At 50.0% G+C, this 19524-nt stretch overlaps 2 protein-coding genes across 7 annotated transcripts in view; one reads left to right on the plus strand and one right to left on the minus strand.

Annotated features, from left to right (window-relative positions):
- Positions 1 to 85: 85 nt before the first annotated feature.
- Positions 86 to 10560, minus strand: MTRFR (mitochondrial translation release factor in rescue). 2 transcript variants are annotated; one of them, XM_053669827.1, is made up of 3 exons: positions 3959 to 10432; positions 2140 to 2440; positions 86 to 881 (listed from the first exon to the last, which is right to left on the minus strand). In XM_053669827.1, the coding sequence occupies exons 2-3, from the start codon at positions 2410 to 2412 to the stop codon at positions 639 to 641; spliced, it is 516 nt and encodes a 171-aa protein (XP_053525802.1). In that variant the 5' UTR covers positions 2413 to 2440; positions 3959 to 10432; the 3' UTR covers positions 86 to 638. The 2 variants fall into 2 exon arrangements, with proteins under 2 accessions (XP_053525802.1, XP_037016978.2); XM_037161083.2 differs by lacking the exon at positions 3959 to 10432 and adding an exon at positions 10446 to 10560 and having other exon boundaries at positions 87 to 881.
- Positions 10561 to 10745: 185 nt separating this feature from the next.
- The window catches only part of MPHOSPH9 (M-phase phosphoprotein 9), a 41521-nt gene continuing 32742 nt past the window's right edge, over positions 10746 to 19524 (plus strand). For 3 of the 5 annotated variants that reach the window (XM_053669813.1, XM_053669814.1, XM_053669815.1), the window contains exons 1-3: positions 10746 to 10876; positions 13142 to 13404; positions 15797 to 15950. In XM_053669813.1, coding sequence (XP_053525788.1) covers positions 13298 to 13404; positions 15797 to 15950 — 261 coding nt within the window. In that variant the 5' untranslated portion in view covers positions 10746 to 10876; positions 13142 to 13297. Of the gene's footprint in view, positions 10877 to 13141; positions 13405 to 15796; positions 15951 to 19524 lie in introns of those variants that run through there. The other 2 variants (XM_053669817.1, XM_053669816.1) reach the window with 2 other exon arrangements.

A 19524-nucleotide genomic window follows, 5' to 3' on the forward strand; every position in this document is an offset into this window, starting at 1 on the left:
AGAGGCTATGTTTGTCTCTATTTCACAGTTCATAAAAATGGACCTTATTAATAGTCCTACTTTTTAAAAAAATACAATTTTCTCTCTTTATTTTTTAAAGATTTTATTTGTTTCCAGACAGAGGGACACTGATGTGTGAGAGAAACATCCGTGAGCTGCCCCCTGCACTCCCCCAGCTGGGGACCTGGCCCGCAGCCCAGGCACGGCCCCCGACTGAGACGCGTTCCCAGGCTGCCGCTCCGTCCTCGGAGCCACGCCAGCCAGGGCAATAATTGCACTTAATTTTTTTTTAATTTCTAACCTTTGAGAATAAAATAAGATACAATCACACAAATGCACAGCTTAGAAACCAAGGCGACGTCCTCGTCCCTGCTGCCCAGATCAGGAGCAGGACGGCCACCACGGCTGCTCCTCAGGACTCAGCCTTTCCGCCCCGAAGCAGCCCTGGTCCTCCCCCAGTGGGGAGGTCCTTGCGCTTCGCTCTCCTCTGGGTGCCTCACCCCTCAGCCTGCCTTTCCGAGAACCCGGACGTCCTTCCTTCCCACCTGTCCAAACAATGGCTTTCGCAGCCCGGAGACGGCACAGGTGCCGGAGGGCCTCGCCGTGGCACCGGCAGGCCGATTCAGTCGGAGCCCCCTTCAGTCGGAGCCCCCTGGCGTGCCCCCGCGGACATGCGCACTCGACGCCCAGAGTTCCTTCAGTCGTTTCTTTTTTTCCAGGGTTTCCTTGGCTCTTTTTTTCCTCTCTTGCTTTTTCTTCTCTGCTTCACGTTTTTCTCTGTGAGCAAGACTGTCCTCACCGTTGTAGAAAATGTCCACCTTCTCCTGCAGGATTTTCCGAGCCAGTTTCCTATTCTGATCGACGGACCTTGTCTGATGGCACTGCCGGGGAGAGAGAGGGTGTGACGTGAGGACCACGGGTGCTCTGGTCGCGACCCCGGAGTTGCTAACCTCCCTGGGCACTGCAGAGGTGTGTGTGTGTGTGTGCGCGCCACAGAAGGGAAGCCACCCCTCCCCCACCTGTGTGGCTTTCACTTGTTTCATTCAGCAGTGGCAGCCTCTAAATCATTTACCCAAGATGGCTTTGAGAACACCTTCCGGTGTGCCCAGCTCGTGGCCGAGAACGAGCCCCGGGCGTGCAGGAAGGAAGGGCAGGTTCCGTCGGGAGGAACCCTGCTCCCCGAGGTGGCCGACCACAGCACCCGTGTGTGAGGCCTCAGTGCCAGGGGCACCTACCTGCCTTCCTTGCAGGACTCCAGGGGGAGGGGACTTCTGTGCACTCGGGGTGCGTGTTTGGAGTAAGTTACATGAAACAAAAACTAGGTTGGGCTTCAGAGTTTTACCTGTTGCTCGGGAACGACACTTTTTCAAGCAGGAAGAGGAAAGTGGTTGGGACTTTAAGTGATGTGCCCTGGGCTCGGAGAGCAGAGCCGGCCGTGCAGAGTGGGGTCAGGAACTCGGCCGTGGGTGATCTAGGCTGGCCCTTCACGGGGAGCCCGGGCAGTGACTTGACCTCCCCGTGCCTCCCGCTGCTCGCTGCCTCTCCGCCGTGGAGGGGAGCTGGGCTCCTGGGGACCGGCGGCCTCGCCTGTGGAGTTGCTCAGGGACCAGCTGCCTCTCAGGCCCCCCGGCACGGCCGGGAGCAGCGAGACAGGAGCGAGCACACCGCCGTTCAGAGGTTCAGGCCGCGCCAACAGCCGGTGAGGCTCCGATCAGAGTGTGGTTTTTTATCAAGAGAAGGAAGACTGACGGGCGCAGCGCGTGGCATTCTGCTTCTAAGCACGGAAAATGGGGTCTCCCCCTGACCTCACGCTCAGATGGGTGGGCGTCACGGCCACTTGCCAAAGAGGGGCAGAGGGACACGGAGGACTTGACCATCCTGGTCAACCAGCCAGGTCACTAAGGGCTGAGGCTGCAGGCAGACATCAGGGACCTGGCGCCCTGGTAATGCTGTGGCCACCAGCTGCCAAGGCTGTGCAGAAACTGCACTGCCCACCGGGTTAAAGGAGGGCGGCAAGAACCCGGCTCCGGGGACCCTGGGAGGACGCTCTGCCTCCGGGAGGACGCCTCAGGGCAGGGGACAGGACGTGCAGTGCCCTTGATGCATGCAGCCCCCGCCCCCGGGCTGCTCTTCCTCTACCTTGACCACCAGGCCTGAGGGGATGTGCTTCAGCACCACGCAGTTGCTGGTCTTGTTGGTTGCCTGGCCCCCGGGACCATGTCCCTTCACAAACTGCTCTTCAAGTTCACCTTCGTCCAGAGGAAGCAGAGCAGGGCGGTCCTTCTTGCCTGCCACCTGGACTGCAGCCACCCCCACTCCTGGGGACAACAGTGCTGCCAGCCGGCGTCCCCATGGCCCGGGGTCCATCCTGGTCAAGGGTGTAGGAAGGCGAAACCGACCCAGGGCGCTCATGGACGGAGAGGGTCTGCGTGTCCAGCACCTGCACCAGACAGAAGGACAGCCTTTGCCACGGCAGCTCGGGGGGCGAGCGCCCAGCTCTGGGGGAGGGTCATTTGGTCGCACACGCCTGTCCGCAGCATCGCTGCCGGGACAGTGGTACGCGCCCTGCCACTGGTCAGTATTTCCTTACCACAGACTGAAAATATCTCCAAAGCACCCACAGGTGCTGTTTTCTCATGAGGAAGAGGTTTGGAGGGTGACATTCCAAAGGACAGGGCTGACATTTGATAAGCACTGAAGAGCACATCAGGCATGAACTGGGGTCTGAGGCCAGTGCCGTTGTCTGAACGCTGGGAGTGTCTCAAAGCCAAAGGCAAAGGCCGTAGCAGAGGGCAGTCGTCTGTCTCGGCGACTTCCCACCGCTGCGCCCTGAGAAGTTTAAAACACACGGCACCTGGCTGGCCAGTCAGGGGCCCTGACCTCGTTCTCATAGGCTGTTAAATAAAAAACGACCACAGCCATCCAGTGTGAAGGAATCAAAAAGTATGCTTACTGTCAGATCTGCAGAAAGATACATTTTTGGTGAACCGCAGAATTTTAGTCATTAGTTCACGTGCGCCGCGAGATGGAGGCGGCTGAGACTCGCAGTCTGACACGGTGACTGTCGCTGTCAGTCAGTGTCGTGACTGTTGTTTTCAGTGTTTCCCATTTCCTGGGCTTGAATAGGAACATCTGTCCCCTTAGCCATACAGCCAATAATGTGGTCCAACAGGGAAGCGTCGGAACCACCAAGCCAGCTGCCTTTTATTAAGGTGCCTGGTGCGTGGAAACCCCAGGTAAGGTGTTTTGTGAGACTCGAGAGGTCAGAAAGAGCTAGACCCTGTCTTCACGGAGCTCAGTGTGGTCAGAGAGAGAAAACAGTAAAAAAGAGTGATAATCAATAATGAGGTCTCAGTAAGGACTTGAGGCCCAGCAGGGGCAGGACCAGGTTCTGGCTGGCAAGCGAACGGTGCAGGGCGTGGCAGCGCCTGGGGCTGGGCCCACGGCCCTGCTTCCCACCAGGGGCAGGGAGGCAGCAGGACCCGAAAGGCGTCACGTGTCAACGATCGCATGTGGGTGGGGCGAGCCACAGCCTGGGCCTCCTCTCATCCCCAGACTGAATGGGTGGGGGCCCTTCTCCACCCCCCCCAGATTGGCTTACAGCTCAGGGGGGGATGTGTTCTGGAAGGGGCTTTTGTTAACGCCTTTGAAGGTGCACGACTGGTTTTTAGCAAAGTCCCTGTCACCCAGGGGATTATGGGAACCGTGAGCATGCCACTCGGTTGCACTTCTTGATGGACGACTGCGCGGGCACCGAAGCAGACACCACTCTGTTCAGCCTGCGTGGCTCTAAATAGCTGCTGCTTCCATTCAAAATCTGCTGAACTGGAGCTCCTGGCAGCCGGCCTCTAACAGGGCACTGGAGTCCCACCAAGCCAGCTTCCTGAGTGAACTGAACACTCACAAAACGATGGCCCCAGGCTTGCCCTCCACCCAGGTACCCACCGCCCACCCCGACCTCGGGGAAGCGCCGGGGAAGCCAACACCGGCATGCGAGTCGGGGTGGTTTCCGAGCAAGCCTGTGCCTTTCCTGGGATTCCAAAGCCAAATGTCTCAGTCGTCGGCACAGCTGACGCCGAGAAGACACCGGCCAATGTTAGGAGGACAATGCAGCAAGCAGTTTCCTCTCCCTGCTACATCCTCGGTTCTGTGACTGACACGTGGTCTGACCTCACGCCGTCTCTGCCACCGGCCTGACATGCAGCACGGTGGCAGCCCCGGTGGGCGGCAGTCACGGCGGTGCAGCCAGGTGCTCCCTGGTTGGGAAGAGAGATGTTTAGAAGCAGTGTGTGCACGAGAATGGCACTTAGAATACGGCTTTGGTTTATTGTGTGAGAAATGCTTCAGAAGTAAGTATCCTCAGGAACGAAGGCCGACACACTTTCCCCGGGGTCGCCGCGGCAAAGGCTCCACTGCCCGGCAAACGCCCGTGTGCCCGCCCAGGGCCTCCCTTCCCCGCCTCGAATCTGCTTCCCGCATCCCCAGAACAAAATTCCCGTGGGCACCGGACAGCGCCCAGCCCCTGGATAGGATTCATCGGGGAAGGCCGGCCCACCCCTCTCCTGCGGTTTCTCTTCCGTTAGCTGGTGAATCCGACCAGGCAGGGCAGCACGGGCTGCAGCCCGGTGACAAAGGAAGGAAGCAGGTCTGAGACGGGCGAAACCCCCAGACAAAGGGCGGGGAGGAGGGCGCTTTCAGCGGCTGCTTTGTCATCGGCCCAGTGCGTCTCCAACCCTACCCCTGTCCTACTTCAGAGCTGACATGCACTGGAGGAGCTGCCACCCACCCGGTGTCCAGGCAGGTCCCCGTGTTCAGTGACTGGCTGCTTTGTCTACCAGCGAATTCCAACAGCCAATCGGACGGTCCCAAATACTTTTAGTATCTCCCGGAGCTCTGGCTCTACGCCAGTGACATCTACCAATGACAGACACACCCGCGGCCCCACTTCCCCAAAGCGCAGGGAGGACTGGGGTTGGGTTTCAGTTTTTGTGATACCCACAGAGCAGCCCGAAGTCTTTGGGGAACAATAAGCGCTTGAAATGAGAGCTCATTGTGACATTAAAAAAAAAAAGGGACCCAGAAGCGTGAGTAAGGGGAAACTAGCGAGGCACTGGCGCTCTGCTCTAATTCCTTTCTGGGAGGGGGGCGGCGCTCAGGGCTGGCTCGCACCCCCACTTCCTGCACTAAGCACTGGTGCGGTTGAGGTCACAGCCCCGCGCTGTCCGAGGCCCTTCCCACACACACAACAGGCACCAGGCGTGTGCAGTATTTCCAACACTGAGTACGAGCTGGGCCTGGCCCCAGGCACCCAGGGAGCCGGGGGCGGAAGACCGAAGCTGCAATGTCTGTCTGTAAGTGTGACACAGGCCACAGACCAGAGTGGGGGACCTGCTCCACAGCTGTGGCCCAGGCTCTGTGGTCCCCGGTCACCTGAAGGGCCTGCAGTGGGGACTTGGAACCCGCCTCTACCAGGGCCCCTCTTCCTGACTTGGGTCTGGCTGGCATTCCCTCCTTGGGCCTCTGCATGGGGTGCCCCAGACCTAGGCGGGCACCCGGTGGGACAGAAGTCCGTGGCTGTGACTAGGGCAAACAGTCACCAATTTAAACCAGTCAGTGAGGCTGGCCCCACTGGCAGCCCGAGTGCTCTGGAGCGCGGCAAAGGGGGACGGGGGCCTCCCCGGGGGCCTGAGCCACAGTGGCTGTTGGAACCACCTGCAGGAAGGCGCAGCACCTCCCTCTCTGGACTTGCCTTCTGGACGTCATTTGCCCAAAACCCACTGTGTAACTATTTTTTTAGAAAGGGAGGAGTACAAGTTTCTCTTAGCCACACACAACTTGCATGGCACACCACCCTGCAGAAACGTCATGAAAACCAACATCATCAAAACCTAGCGGAGAAACAGGCGTGGAGACAGACTGATGGAGAGGGACCGAAATGGGGGCTTTAGGGAGGGCGCTAAAGCTCCCACAGGGCACCCTTCCCCGGGCAGACGAGATGCATCCCCTGGGGACCGTGTGAGATAAGTGGGACGCTGGGTCCCCAGGGCCTGGGACGCTTCCTGACCACCTCCCAGGGGAGGCTGCTGCCGCCAGCCCAGCCGCCCACTCGGGGCCACAGCGACGGGCTCTGAGCAAGGATGAGTGTGCGGCTGGGTGGGAGCCCGGGACCCGGATGCTGGAGCCAGACATGGAGGGGGTAGGGGTGACAACGTGCAGGGAAAAGAACGATGCGCACGCAGATTTGGGTGAACAGAGAAGGTGAGACAGTAAAAGGGGATCGTGAAATGGGGTCATCTGAAAAAGAACACCCCAAGCTCTGGCTTCTATTGCAGTGATGTTCTAGAAGGGCATTGTCCCACACAGGCAGAATGCAAGCCACGTGTGAGATTCCACATTTTCCAGGAGTCACATTAAAAAGAGGGAAACAGTAGTAAAAAAGAGACTGAGGAAACTAATTTTAATACATTAAATAGATATTTAACATTTTAACATATTTACCCAAATATATCCCAAAATATTATTTCTGCATGTAATCAATAGAAAAGCCACTGAGATCTTTATAATTCACTTTCTCACTCCCCCGCCCCGGCTGCCACACTTGGACAGATGGCACGGTGGGCGACCCTTTTTTCTTGCATCTGCGCTGGAACCTTAGCAGCCACGGGAAGGGCCCCAGGTCAAACAGATGCATTTCTTAAGTTACTTTTTTACCCCAGTATGCAAGCTCTGGGGTGCATTGACGCTGACAACACGGTCAGTGTGGACTAGCCACGCGTGCTGGTGGCTAGGGTACTGGAAGCAGCAGCCACGGCGAGTGCCACTGGGGAGCTGCTCAGGAATGGAGACTCCCCAGCCCTGCCCCCAACCTGAGGGAGAACCTGTGTTCAGGAAGACCCTCAGCTGCTGCTCAGAGGCATCCCCCAGGGTCGAGAAGCTCTGTCACAGGAATGAGAAGTCCTTCCGGTTGCTTGGACAGACACGTTTGGAAGCTGTGGTTTCTTATATTTCTTATGTTTATAATACATAAGAAGCCGAGTCCAGAATTCTGGAGTGCTGATTGCTGCTACGTCTTTTTTCCCCTCCCCCACGAGGACATATCACAAGGATGCCCTCACCAGCAGTGCAGGGCCAAACTCCGGCCCGAACGGACCGGCTCTCGCAGCCCTACAAAGTCACAACAGCCAGCTGACGGCACCAGAAGCTAAGCGAGAGGAGGAGGGTGTCCTGGCAAACGCTTAATAATAATTCATGTTTCCAAAGTGTGTTCTGGGGCTCCTTGCAGAATGGGAGTGAAAATAAGGCAGCCGCCCTCTGCCTTTCACCAGCTCATCCTCCCTTGCTCGCCCTCTGAAATCCTCATGAGAGCCAAACACCCCCCAAAATGGAAGCCCCGGGGGATGGGGCTCGGGCCTGAAACAGACCTCGTCCTTTCCTAGGCTGGGGGGGCACAGCACCTTTCACCCACAGTAATAAATGTTCAGAGATTTCCTTCTCAAAGAAAACGAGCAGCACAGATTGAACCGGGAGGGCAGAGCTGTCACCTTGGACTTGGGGGGAAAGAGGAAGAGGAGACTGCTCTGGGTCTGTCTGAATTTAATAGGCTTACTGCTACCCCGTTCAAGAGACAAGGAAGCAGATGAAGACAACAAGGAAGTAGAAGAGAAAAGCTTTCAATTTGTGTGGTTACAACATCCCGTTCCTTTTTTTTTTTTTTAAACAGAAAACTCTGAATCCACAGGGAATTACACCTGTCCTATTTATGGCACCTAACAGGAACTTTGTAACTTATCACCTACACGATTAAAGTCAGAACTACACAAAAAGTAGCAATAACAACACTCTATTTTCTCCTAAGTCTCCAGCCTCTGTTAGCATAATGATGCCATGTGTTTGTCTTGGTACAAAGAAAGCGAGGCATACTCCCATGTGGGTTACTTCCGAGAGACTGATCTTGGAAGAGCAGCAGTCCATGTCTTGAAAGTAACTCCATCCTTTCTCCAGCTTGTTCCTTTACCTTCCCTAACATCTCCAGCTCTGTTCTCCCCCCACCCCCTTACTCTCTCAACTTCTTCTTGACTCGGCCTTTCCTGCTGCCGTCCCTGGAAGACCACACTGCTTTGTGGTCCGCCTGACCTGCATCAATGTCTTGACCCACTGCACACCTCTGGCCACTTTTCCTCATCTGCAGATTGGAGGTAATACTACCCAGGATGAGGAAAAAAAACCCCAAAACACATGTGTGGCCACAAATGTAAAGCAATTAGCTCTTTCGATCCCTAAACTACAAAGCTCAGGAACCTCTTGACATACCACGTGCGCTGTGGTCTTACCCACAAACCCACTGTGCAAACGGATGGCTTCATGGGCTTTCTGCCTTAGAGCTCAGAGAGAAAAGGCTCCCAGAACAGTACCTAGTAAACATTTTACTTGGTAGGGCCCCATTTAAGAAGCACCTGGCTACCCTGAAATTACCAAAGATGTGTTTGGTGAGGTCATAATTGTGGTCTGTGAAAGGTACCGAAGAGCAAATTATGATGCCGATAACACAGCTTGACTTCCCAGCAGATTCAAGTGGAAAGAGCGAAACCAGCTTCATTGAACAAGCCCTGGTTTAAACAGAGGTACTTAGGAACTATCTAATGAAAGCCAGGAAAGGTGGAAAAATTCATATTCAAGTGTATACCTATCATTTCCTTCCATTAAAAAAAAGCCTTTTATTTATGGATTTTGGCAGGGAAGAAACATCAATTTGTGGGTCCACTTATTCACACATTCGTTGGTTGATTCTTGTATAAGCCCTAACTGGGGATCGAACCCGCAACCTTTGGTGTGTCAGGATGATGCTCTGACCCACTGAGCTATTCAGCCAGAGTTCCTATACTTAATAATTAAACTACAGCTTGAAAGTCTTAGAACTCCTCATCTTTTGCTGCAGGGAACTGCTCTCCCAAATGACAAACTGTATATAAAAATCAATGAAACAAAGTAACACTCTAAATTTCTTTATTTGGTTAAGAGACACTAAATTTCTTAAGCCAAGAGCAGCTACTCTAATTGGACAGCTTAAACTTGTCCCAATCAATGTGAAAGATCTCTGCTATAAAGCTGTCAATGCGAAGACCAAGACAAAAGGGAGATACTTGGGCAATTTGGTATTACGATAAAATCAAATGGTAACCATACCCTCACATGGCCATACAAGTAGCATAAAATCTCCAGCATGGGGGTTACGTTTAGATTAGATGAACATTTATATTTAATACATTTGTGGGAATTCCTGAAGCTTTCTACATCTGTTTTCTAGAATCATAATTTCTATAGACTTGAAAAACTACCTTTTTAGCTGTTTATAACACTTTAAAAAAGGTATTTTTTTCTCTCTTGCCCAATTTCCACTTTGATTTAAAAAAAAAAAATTTAGACCCTACCAAAAAGCTTAACCTAAGTTAAGACAAATGGTGTTAAGACCATACCAAAATATTTCACTGCATCAACTGGTTAACAAAATAACGGTTAACCAGTTAGGTTAATCAGAATACTACTAGCTTATTATTAAGACAGTAACAGCTAAAAAAGGTATCTAAATGTAGCCAAAGCAATGACCCATCTGTCTGATGCAGGGTTAAAGAACTAACCACTCTTACCATCCACTTTAGGGGTTAATATTTTTCTTGTAAGAAAACACCTTTCCCGCATGTGCTGTCTCAGGAATTCACACTGCTGTGACTGACCATTCTGTCTGTATTGTCTCAAACAATTGAATTTGTGGTCAACTGAAACTAATGCTAAAACTGCACAGGTATAGTTCTAGTGAAGGTGGATATGAAATATGGTCCCTGAAAACAGCCATGTATGCCAAAATAATTCGACTTTGCTTAGGTGGCCCAGGCGCATTTAAGTGATAGGCCAAGCTGGAAGTAATTAAAAGGTGAACTAGTTTGAAGCAAGGGGACTGAGCAGAGCGAATGAGATGGGCTAGGGGCCCACAGGGAGGGACACGGAGTCTCTGCAGTCCTTCGAAAGACCTGGCAAGGGCAGTGCCGACACCTACTGCGTGCCAGGCCTAAATCAACCCTGCCGCGTGCCGAGGGCGCCGGAAGGCTCCTCTGAACAAGTCCCCAAGGATCGTTGCATTCGTCCTCGATGTCGGTGGGAGCTGTTTTCTCCAGGGCCCTGCGCTTTCCTCTCCCGCCCCCACTCCAGTCCTCGAAGAGCCCCAGGGCCGACCCCTAGCAGCTTAGGGTAACCCAGGTCCAGGGACAACTGAGCTCAGACCTCTGGACCGGCTTCACGCCACCGCCAGCAGGGCCCCCGATCAGTTGGTTGTGCGACTCAGGGACTCAAACTGGGACACTCAAGGCGTCCGGATCCCCCAGTCTCCTCTCCAGAGCCCTTGCCAATCGTGAGCAACCAGCGGGGTGCCTGGTTTCTCCGCAGACACTTACCTGGCCCTAGGACTGGCCTCCGCCCCCAAAATTCTACGGGGAACCAGAATCAACGAAGAACACCGATCTGCGCGCACGCGCCGTATTCCAGGTGCGGGTTCCCTCACTAGTGGGAGGCCCATTCTTACGAACTGCGCATGCGGGAACCTGAAGGTTCTTTCCCGCGTGGCAGCGGTCCGGCAGCGAGACAGCCAATCAGACTAGAGGATTTGACACAAGCCCCGCCCCTCCCTTTTTCCACCCCCGCGTCGAACTTTCCTCTTTTGCCGGAGCCCAGGAGGAAAGAGGTGGGGACGCTCGCCGCGGTCTGGTCGTCTCCGCCCCCTTCCGAACAGCCAATCGTAGGCAAGGCGCCGGGCGCGCGCACGCTCCCCTAAGTTTAACGGTCGCGAGAGGCCGCTCGCCCGACCCTGAATTGAAACAGCGGCCAGGTAAGCGGCCGTTCGCTTGCGGGAACTGCCGGTCTCGGGGGACGGGGGACGAGACTTAGAAGACACGACCTTAGAGGAGCCCTGAGTGGACTGATGGGCTAGGGCGAGGAAGACGGCCGCCACACCACCTACCCTCCCACAGTCCTCAGGCGTGTGGGGGCTTTGCCTGCGGCCGTCCGCCTTTTCTGGAGTCGGTGCCCTTGAGTGACACCCGCGGGGCCCAATCGCAGAGCGTCTCTCCCCGAGGGGCGGGGGTCTTGTGGGATCTCCCCCCCCCTTTTTTTTTTTGAGGAGTTGCTGGTGCTCACTTTAGCAATCAAGACAGTAGTTAGTGGGACGGTGGCTTCTGTGCGGTCCACCAGCCAGGCGACTGCGTGAGTTCTCCTAGCCGTGTCGCCTTGACCCGAGAGCCCGCACCAGTAGCCGAGGGCTGGCCTCCAAACCTCTGAAATCGGCTCTTCCTCCCCCAGCAGCCTCCCAGCAAAGAAAGCAAAGCTGCACGCTAACTTAGCGGCAGCAGACCCCGACCAGCCGTTGCCTTTCCCCCCCAACTCCTTTTTTTTTTAAACTAGTGGGAATGGGGACCAAAAGTGTCATATTTTGTTGCCATGAGCTATAAAAACGTGTCTGTGCTTCTACTTACCTCCGTGAAATCTTCTTTAAAAAACATTTTTTTTTCTCACATTTCCCCATCCCTTCAAGCCTCCCCACCCCCCCACCCCGAGAGACCTCACTGCGTTTAAAGTGGTTTTCCGCCTGGATCCCGTGCATCCGGATGATCTCATCTGGGAAAGAAGAGATGGGTGGCGGGTCCTCGTCCCTAGAGAGCTTTGGCTTTTCTGGTAGAAGAGCAAGGTGACTTGAATCCAGGCATTTTCGTTGCCAGTTGGAAGGTGCAGCTCCCGACGTTTTCAATACCCCATTTGTCGTGGGCGATGGGCTGAAGCCGCTGGGGAGGAACCCATTGAGTTAGGTCCGGTTACCCTTGGCTCTCACACCTGTCCCCGAGGGCCGTGGGTCCTTTATGAGACGCTGGTTTCAGAGTCGTGCTTTGTAAAACCAGGCCCTAGCAAGTGGGGACCTGGAGGAACCAGAATAGTAGATCATTTTTTCTCTATTTCATTCTCTGAACTTCCCATTTTGTAAGCATCGTAGGTTTCCTTTTTCTGTTGCTTTAAAAAAATCTTTAAAATGAATTTCCTAAGAAGGGGGTGTATTGTTAAAGCCAAAATGCCTGTGTATACCTAGCATCAGTTCAGTTTTTGTGGATCTGGCAAATAGTTTATTTTTAAAGAAGTAACATGTGCACTCAGTACAAAAGGCTGTGCCGTGCAAATGAACTCCTTTCGCCACCATCTCCCAACAGAGGGAAACAACCATGGTTAACAGTTTAACTGGCTGTTTTCTTTCTTTTTTAAAAAGATTTTATTTATCTATCTTTAGAGGGGAAGGGAAGGAGAGAGGGAGAGAAACATCAATGTGTGGTTGCCTCTTGTGTGTCCCCTGCTGGGAACTGGCCTACAACCCAGGCATGTGCCCAGACTGAGAATCGAACCGTGATCCTTTGGTTTGCAGGCCCGCGCTCACTCGACTGAGCTACACCAGCCAGGGCTTTAACTGGCTGTTTTCAATTCCAAATTAGATTCTAAGTAGTTCCCCTTCGACTGTTCACTGTATATAAACCAACAGGCAAGAATTCATTAAACGGACAAGGCATGTGAGTATTCCAAAGGTTACTTAGTAACACTGTGTCTAGAACCTTGATTATTAAACACATACAATTCTGTAATATTACCTGGCAAAGATGATGCTGTTTTGCAAATCACCTTATTGTAGATTTTAAAATTGAGATCTTGTTCACATATCATAACATTCATTTTCTTAAAGTATACGACTCGTTAGTTCTTAGTGTATTTCCAGAGTTGTACAACTACCACCACTCTCTTATTCCAGAATTTTCACATTGTAGCGTGTTGATCCATGTTGTAGCATGCCTCCGCACTTCATTTCATTCTTACTTTTTTGTTAGTATTTCATTTCTTTTTATGGCTGGAAAAAGTCCCTTTATGTGGATTCACCACGTGTTCACCCAGCCATCAGCTGGCGGACATTCGGGTTGTTTCTGCATGTTGGCCATCAGGAATGCTGCTGTGCTCCTTAATGGCGCTTCCATGATGAGGTCAAGGCCTCCAAAATCATGACAAGAAGACATTTGCCAGGTTTAGTGGCTTTTCAGTAGTACCTTTTCCCCCCATTCATTTTCAGACTCTTGGGAGCTTAGGACATTACCCAGTTCTGAATGTTGGCAACTGAAAATGCTTGTAGACGACGAAGCCTCTGAAGATGACGCGGATTCAGTTTCTTCAACGGGTGAAAGAAGCTACAGTTTCAAATAAGAGAGCGTAACAGTTTCTGTACGCTATGGAAGATTTTGACTCAGTGAAACCCTTACAAAAAACTTCATCTTCTGTAGAATTTGATATAAAAAATTCTCCCTCCTCTCTTGGACTGAACTTAAATACTAATAGGTAAGAATGGGATAGATTTTTTTTTTTTTTTAGATTTTTTAAACTGTATTAACAAGTCAGTATAAATTTATTTGCATGGATTACCAATTTATTCAAATAATGTCATAGTTACTGATTTGCATTAAAAACAAACAAACAAAATAAACAACCATAATCAGGAACTGTTGAGGGACAGGTAAGAAGAGTTTAAGCCCTCCCAGGTTTTTTAAATTTCTGCCAGAGGTGTGTACTTTCTCATGGGGATTATTGTGAACAAGGACTTGTTTTTGCCAGCTGTACTGTTCTTACACTTTTTTTGTTTTCAGCAAATTACAAGAATATTTAAAAAACTTAGTTGCCTAAATGTTGTTTCTGCATTTGTAAGTTAACAAGACAAATAATGTTTACTATTGCAGAACTAGCTCACCAGTCTGGAAAGTAGCAATTAAAGTTGAATGCCAGAAAGTAAACAAAAAAACAAAAAAACAAAAAACAGACTAAGTTGAAAAGTAGATGCTGTCAAACAGTTCATTTTTTAAAAAGATTTTATTTATTTATTTTTAAAGAGAGGGGAAGGGAGGGAGAAAGAGAAACATAAGTGTATGGTTGCCTCTCACGTGGCCCTCACTGGGGACCTGGCCTGCTACCCAGGCACTTGCCCTGACTGGGAATCAAACTGGCTACTCTTTGGTTCACAGGCTGGTGCTCAGTCCACTGAGCCACACCAGCCAGGGCCATTTCTTTTTAAACTATAACACGTTTGGTTTGTTTTTAATCAGTGCCTGTTTATTCTGATTTTGTACATAGTGTGACAAGCTTGATTATTTAGTTTCTAAATTTACAGCAGCTTAAAAACAGCAGAGAGGCAGGTACTATTCAAGGAAGTCAGCTATAAAAAGCAGGCACAATAAAGCGGAAACAGCAGTCTGGGGCTCCCTGGTAAAGGGGCAAATGCCTCTGCACACAGTAGGTCTTGAAGAAATCCCGCTACATCAGTGACAGGCAAGTACCATCTGATCTCACCCTAGGAGGGCTCTCCCGGACAAAAGTAGCTAATGAGCAAAATAGAACCACAGGCATGGGAACGTGGAGCAGACTAATAGTGATGGGGGGGGGGCTAGACAAAGAGCATGTGTGAATGACCCACAGACTCGGACAATATCGTGGGAACTGACTGAGGGAGCAGGGGGTGGGATGAGTGCAAAGGGTGAAAAGTGGGGACAACTGTAATAGAATAACAATAGAAAAACTTTAAGAAAAAGAAATGGTGTATTATAAATTTGTTTAAAGACTTGTTCATTCTCTGCCTTCCTCAGGAGGAGCTTAAGGCAGCTTACAAAAAATATGTAAACTAAAAGGAGGAGGGTAAATTAAAGGTGGGGAACAGATGTGGGAAATGGCCCAGGAGGGATGCCCGTGGAGGCCACCCAGACCCCCTTGCTGAAAGGTGGCCACAGTTTTGCGTCCTGTGTTGCTTGCTGGGTCCTTGGAAGCCCGTGTCTAGGAGAAAACCCTTTTAGAACCTCGAGGTTGCTGGGAGGAACCTAAGTGTTCCTTTCTAACGAAAAGTGGAACAGGACTTGCCTCCCTTTTCACTGTGACTGCAGTTAAACTGGCCAAAATTAAACTTGATCAATATAAACCTCTCATGGGCAACATATTCCGCCCTTCTTCCCCTGAAGTTTTTATGGATATTTTCCTGGATCCTCATTCTGAGTTGCTGTTATTCTCATTAGTGTCCACTCTCTTACAAATTCCTTGTGAAACAGTATCAATAAAGAAATGAACATGGAATTTAAATAAATTTTAATGTCCTTATACTTTTATGTCCTTTAATGCTTCTTGTGCTTTTATAAAAAAGTTCTGGAAAGAATCAGCGGTATTTTACACACTGAATAGGCCCAATTCATCCTAGATATTTGCTTCTAATTTGCTTGGCACAACTTTTATTCAAAGGTGTGTGGAGATAAGCATCGGCTTATCACACCCAATTAGAGGATCCAATTAACAAGACTGGCCGTCTTTCTGGGCAGTGAGAGGATCTCCCTGCCCATAAAGAGCTGCCCTTACAGTGGAGTAAGTAATCCCGGTGGTAATTCAGGTCCCCGACGCTGGAGGTGTTACTTATTACTTAGCAGAAACTTTTATTTTCTGTTGGTACTTCCGAGTGGTCTCTCACTGTTGAAAAAGGCCTTTCTGTTGTGTTCTTGAAAAAAATTAAATGCTGCCTGTCTTTTTACTGCTATTTTTCTTTTGTGGACAAACCTGGGATCAGATTTTCAACAAACGAGATGCCATTAAGAAGGATTAAATGTCCGTGGTTTTGTACTGCTCTGCTAAATCTCGAACTGCTGAATTATTCAACTCGTTGGTAGAATGAAGAAAACCATTTGAATTATTTATGTTTCAACAGAAGTAGTCCCCACCTTAGTACAAATGGGGTGTCCTCTTTCTCAGGGAAGACCGGACCGTCTGCAACACAGGGGAGCGCCACAGCCCTGACCTCTTTCATGCCGGAGCTCCGGGACAGTGGGGAGACCGCCTCGAGTCCGTGGAGAAGCTGCGAGGTAGCGCGTTCCGTTTGGTTTGGTTTGGGGGTTGTAAACTAACTGTGGACATGTCTGTACTAAACTACTAAACTCTGAAAACTCTGAATTGCTAGAAATTTATATCCTGCATAGCATGATCCTGAGTTTATTGCTAAAGTGACCAAGTGTATTAATTGGGTGATGATACTGGATGAATGTGAGGACGATGATCAAAAGTATGTCTTAGTGGTTAGACATGCTAAGTTACATTTTAAATGTGAACTAAAATGTCTTTGTTCGGAGACATTGAGAATTACTAATGCTATCATGGGTCCTGATGTTTTAAGTAACCAATACAGGATTGTCATCATTTTGAAAAACTTAAAATTAGAGCATTCAAAAGACTTCTGTAAGTTAAGGCTTCTACACTGAGTTACATTGAGTTTTCAGGGCAGTGGTCCATAGGTTAAATTGTGATATAAAAACTTAGTTAAGAGAATCTTTTGTATATATACATTTTGCTTCATGGAATGATGCCCAAGATAGACTTTTCCAAGGCTAGATTTGGTAATGCTTAATAGAAATGTATAAACCATTATTAAAGTCTTTCGAGTATAGGAGATTTTGTTTTAAATGCTAATCATACTTTTAGAATAATTTTAAATTATTTACTTTTAGAGAGAAATAGGCAGGGAGAGAGAGGGAAACAGGGACTCGTTCCACTTACTCATGCATTCATCGGGTGATTCTTGAATGTGCCCTGACCAGGGATCGAACCCGCAGCCTTGACATGTGGGGATCACATGCTAACCAACTGAGCTACCCAGCCTGGGCTAGAACAGTCGTTTATGTTATTTTCTTCATGTTTAGTAATGATTGACTACTTAATTTTTGTAATGCAGGCATGCCATTGATTATTCAGTAAAGGGTTCTTAAAATATGTTTTACTTTGACAGAATATGAAATATTCTTTTTGCCATTTCAGCGACATTTCTCATTTGTTTTGTGTGTTTTATAGCATTTTTGTTGGCTACAAAAACAACGGAACATTCAGTGTAGGTCTCAGAACTAGGGCGAGGGCTAAAGATTGTCCTGCCACTGGCGCGGGCTGACCTCCATTGTCACACACGGGGCCTTCGGCGGAGACGACCCGGCCTCCCTGTGGACACTGGAGCCGGGCCTTTTCTTTGAGTTAAAGCCTGTCTGTCTCCTTACATGTGTCACTGCTTACCTGGGGGAGATTATTTTGATTCAGCTGGGAAGGAATCTTCAACACATGTACATAGAAATACTGTACTTTCATATAGTCTTTTAAGTACTTGCCAATATTTCTGTCACTCTGAGACTTTTTTTCCCAGTTTCACATTTGTAAGAAAAAAAACTTCTTTAATTTTATTTATTTATCTTTAGAGGGAAAGGGAAGGAGAGAGGGAGAGAAACATCAATGTATGGTTGCCTCTCATGTGTCCCTTGCTGGGAACTGGCCTGCAACCCAGGAATGTGCCCGGACCGGGAATCGAACTGCGATCCTTTGATTCGCAGGCCTGCGCTCAATCCACTGAGCTACACCAGCCAGGGCTGTAAGAAATTTTCAAAGCGAGGAGGGCAGGACTGAGGGTGGGTGTGGCGGGGGAAGGTGGTGGTGGGGAAATGGAGACAGCTGTATTTGAACAACAAGAAAAAATTTATAAAGCACATCGCCAATTTGTTTTAATTAGTTAATCATGTTAACTGGCATTGCTGACAATATATAACAGTGATGCATCTATCGTTCATTGTCCGTTTGCTGGGCATTCTAGCGGCCACTTTTTGGCTGTGGCATGTGCCTTTATTAGAGCCAGAGCCTTCTTTTTATAACAATTTAAAAAATAACATCAACGGCCCTGGCTGGTATCTCAGTTGGTTAGAGCGCCATCCTAATACGTCAAGACGGTGGCTGACCCCTGGTCAGGGCGTGCGCCAGGACCCACCAGTGAACGCGTAGACGGGTGAAGCAGTGGATCGGTGATTCTCTCTGTCCCTTCTTCTCTCTCTCTCCCTCCCTCCCTCCCTTCCTTCCTTTCTCTCTCTAAAAATCAATGAAAAAGAAAATAAAATAATGTGAACAAAGCATCCTGAAATGAAATTTACAGATAATATGACCTGCCTGCACCTACTTAAACCACAGTGTCCACACTGTGCTATAATGGAGGGACGGAAGTGGTTTATAGTAAGGTCCTGTGTATTGCCACGGACAAAGACGCTGGCCCGTCCCCGTTAGAAGGCAGCCTGGCGTCCACCTCTGCGGCCTCGGCCTGAGGCAGCTGCTCCAAACGGGCCGTTGTGGCTGAGTCGTACCGATTTCCCGGGACTGCGGTCGGAGACAGGATTTCTGAAAAGGAGACCATTTTCTAATTCAGTAGTGAAACAAACAGTCCTAGTAGGTGCATTCCTGGACAACTTGGTGATTTGCAACTGCAAAACATAATGATTTTTATAATAAAAGTGGGCACAATCCTTCATGGTGGGCTGTCCTGTGATTCGCATCTCTGGGCCCAGCCCACTAACACTAGTAGCCCCCCCCCCCCGGCTTTGTGGAGGCCTTGACCTCACCAGCGTCCACGATGCCGTTTCCCCAAGTCCGCCTCTTTATGGGCACCCTGCTTAGATCTGTATCTGCGCCTCAGCCCCCTCCGAGCAGTCATTCCCGACAAGTCAGGAAACGCCCAGAGAAGTTAGACCGACTCGTTCAGGACCACACAGGCCGAGGGGAGTGCTGGGAGTTGGGCCTGGGGGACTGGAGACCGTGGGGTTTTCAGGCCAGTGGACCCTGCGGGCCCCCTTCTGGCCATTGGCACCCAGAGGCCGCCTGCAGGAGGACGCCGACCGGGCGCCCGTTTCCTCCGAGCGGGAGAGGCGGGTGGTGGTAATTATTTTAGCTTGAAATGACTAATAGCCCTTTTTCGGTAGTTAAGTGACTAATGTTATTCACTGCATTTATAATGTTCTTAAATTAGTTTATTTAAAGTTAAAATATTAATGATAAAATCTGCCTAGGAAGAAGAAATTCTGCACTAATTTATATCCTGAGTGAGCTCTATTCATCTGTATCCTAAGTAAGAAAATGATAATAAGGATGTGATTACACATAATCCTTTTTGTTATGTCAGTGGTTATTCTATCGTTATTGTAATTTAGTTTCATGTGAATAGTAGCTTTATCAGGTTAAAAGTAACCCCTCACGCGTTGCTTGGGTTTCATGTAGCTTAATAAGAAAACTTGCTTCCTTAACTGTTTCTTTGGGTTACTGTGAGAGTTTATATGACAGGTAAGTTGAGACCATAAGGGGCCCAGGTGGATCTAGCCTGCCTTGTCTTGGAGTTGGCGGATTTGGAATGCACACTTCCTGTCAGTCCTTCGTAGTTTCTTCTGAAGGTTTGCTCTTCCAGTGCAGAGGCCCCCCCCTCACCCGAACACTGTTGCACAGGTTTCAGCCTGACTCTGCTCCATCGAGTGCTCTGAGCGGCTTTGCCCTGCTTGCGCAGGGCCTCCGGGCTGTGCAGTCTGCGGATCCGGGAGAAGTCCGTCTGCACGCTTGCTCACCTGGCTGTGTTCTGGAGGGCCGCAGCCTGAG

Source organism: Artibeus jamaicensis, unplaced genomic scaffold (assembly GCF_021234435.1).
Source record: "Artibeus jamaicensis isolate MK-2021 breed Jamaican fruit bat unplaced genomic scaffold, CSHL_Jam_final contig_525, whole genome shotgun sequence".
NCBI classification, from domain to species: domain Eukaryota; kingdom Metazoa; phylum Chordata; class Mammalia; order Chiroptera; family Phyllostomidae; genus Artibeus; species Artibeus jamaicensis.